At 48.7% G+C, this 2,500-nt stretch overlaps 1 protein-coding gene across 2 annotated transcripts in view; it reads right to left on the bottom strand.

The window, feature by feature from the left end:
• The window catches only part of trpc1 (transient receptor potential cation channel, subfamily C, member 1), a 23,391-nt gene that overhangs the window by 11,477 nt on the left and 9,414 nt on the right, over nucleotides 1–2,500 (bottom strand). For both annotated transcript variants that reach the window (XM_076291237.1, XM_076291238.1), the window contains one exon: nucleotides 451–590. In XM_076291237.1, the coding sequence (XP_076147352.1) occupies nucleotides 451–590 (140 nt within the window). The remainder of the gene's footprint in view (nucleotides 1–450; nucleotides 591–2,500) is intronic.

Genomic DNA, 2,500 nt, shown 5'->3' with positions numbered 1-2,500 from the left:
TGTCTGTAGTGCTGTTTTGGCTTTGTGATTTCTGCTTTATTATGTCTCTATGGTTCCGCTGTGGAATCCAGTGAGTGAATCTCATACATATGCTGTCTGGTGGCGCCATACGAGCACTAGGATTGGATTATGAGGCCTGTATTGTGTTTTGATGGATAGAGCTCATTATATGCTAACCACAGTACCAAGATCAATCTGCAGTCAGATGTACATCAACACGCTAATGGGCACAAGCACTGATGTGCAGAGGATCACTCTCTCTGTGCCAGTCTGAGGGGCAGTGTGTATCTGTGTGTGTGTGTGTGTGTGTGTGTGTGTGTGTGAGTGTGTGTGTGTCTGTGTGTGTGTGTGTGTGTGTGTGTCTGTGTGTGTGTGTGTGTGTGTGTGTGTGTCTGTGTGTGTGTGTGTGTGTGTGTGTGTGTGTGTGTGTGCTTGTGTGTATGTGTTCACCTTGCTGTGAGCCACCACTTTCAGGGCAAAGGTGGCCAGGTAGAGGGAGTTCATGACAAAGCTCAGCTGGTTGCGCGACTCCTCTAGAAAGTCCTCCAGGCCTTCGTACCAAAGGCGCTTAACGTCCGACCACACCATGCCTGGACACACGGTGGAATTTCAGAGTCAGTGACACCCCGCAGAGACATCCCCCCCCCACACACACACACACACTCCCCCACACTCTCACACACACACACACACTCTCTCACACACACACACTCACCCCTTGCTCCAGTTTCCCAGAAGCTTGATCATTCCACGCATTTTTTCTGACAATCACTTCCAGATTCCCCAACCTTGCTCTGACTAAGCCTAACCCCTTGGGCTTCCATGGAATAGAATGATCTAGACTCGCAACGTTAGGACTCCAGATCAGTCTGTGCTAAATTTTTGTCCAGGATTTCACAACATGACTCAGAACGCGCCCAAACTATCTGTTAGTGTCTGGGGATCTCTCCAGAACTGGCAGCCTTCATTCCTCATCTGTCCTGTTTACATGGGGCTAAAGCGGAGATAGAAAACAGACCCCCTAACAAGTCTAAGTCTAATCCACTGGTTGAAAAATAACAGCTACAAACACGTTTGCTACCGCTTGTACACAGAAGGGCGCCATGTCTTTGGCAATCATCATAAACAGCAACGCATCATTATAAACACCAGGACGGAGTCTGGACTCTACTTAATGAGGTATGAAGAGGGAGCATATGTCTCACAGACGGATGGCGAGGCATCCACGTGCCTCCCCCTCACACAGTCCTGTCGCGGTGCGGTCGCTGGGCCAGGTCACGGTGGAAGGGAGAGAGCGTGGGCAGAACGTTTCGGAGCCTGCATCCCCCCCTTGCATGATTCTGGAGCGGCTCCATGGATAAGCTCACCCGGCCTGGTGAACGCACCTGCGTTTTTTCACTCACTTTTCTTTCATTCGAATGAGAATTGCTGCTTGTTTATGCGTTTGCTTTCCCTTTCTAGTCCAGCCATTCAAAGCAGACTCGCCTGATTTAGTCATTATTTCAGGCGTCTGGTTTCTGGTGTGAGGGGGGGGAAAGTGAATCACGGGGTGAGAGACACAGATGGAGACAACAGGACCTGGAGACGCCACGCGCATAGAGCCATGGTTACGACGCCAGCGTGTGATTGGGCAGACGCTCTCATCTGGACTGGAGGTCCAGTCTCACACTAATAAACAATAAAGCCGCAAGTGGCTCCACTCACACACAACCCTTCTCTAACCAGCAAGCGAGAGAAAGGCCAGGTGCAGCCCTGAAGCACTGATTGCTTTCAAATCTGCTGTTGACTAAATCATGACCTTTTCAGCACCAGAGTCCAAAGTAAAATCAAAATGTCTCACAGGTCGGAAATTTATACATTCGAGGAACTGAATATCATTCTCAGTGTTGAAGTGTCCAATGACATCTGTGTGGTCAGGGCCAAGCGATAATTGTGTGGGCCTGTTTCAAATGCGTCTGACCGGGATGTTCTCAGTCATGGGAGAATCTTCTTCCCCCCTCTAGTGGGCCTCCAGGGCTTTCAACACGAGCCCTGTAAAACTCCCCTACCAACTCATTCATGTAATTCATTAAAGCCCTCACAATAGCGCACATTGTTTCAGAGCCCGGTTCCCCGGAGGTTATCTTCAAAACAACCTTTAATGAAAACACTACATGCAGTTCACTCTAATTAAATGTTGATGTTGACCTGCAATCATTAAAAGTACTGAAATACGTGATAATATCAATGCATTCTGATACAAAACAGTATATCACCGTCCAGAAATAACAACCCATCCCTTGTTCTCTCACTGGCTAAATTGTGAAATTTGTGTCACGTCGAAGAGGGGGGGCAAGCGAGACAAACGACTGGTGAAAAACAAAAGGTAATGGAGGCCACTGTGGGGCCATGCTAATGCTGCCTTGGCTGGTGGCAGCAGCCAGCTCTATCAGCCTATAAACTCATTCTTCAGCATCAGCACAGCACAATGGACACAAAACAATAACATGCACAGAGCCGG

This window comes from Alosa pseudoharengus, unplaced genomic scaffold (assembly GCF_046254945.1).
Source record: "Alosa pseudoharengus isolate Yale_2024_CS ecotype anadromous, Long Island Sound unplaced genomic scaffold, YU_APseudo_1.1 YU_APseudo_1.1_scf_18, whole genome shotgun sequence".
NCBI lineage: Eukaryota > Metazoa > Chordata > Actinopteri > Clupeiformes > Clupeidae > Alosa > Alosa pseudoharengus.
Note: the sequence above shows the minus strand (reverse complement) of the source record. Positions and strands in the feature narration are given on the sequence as shown.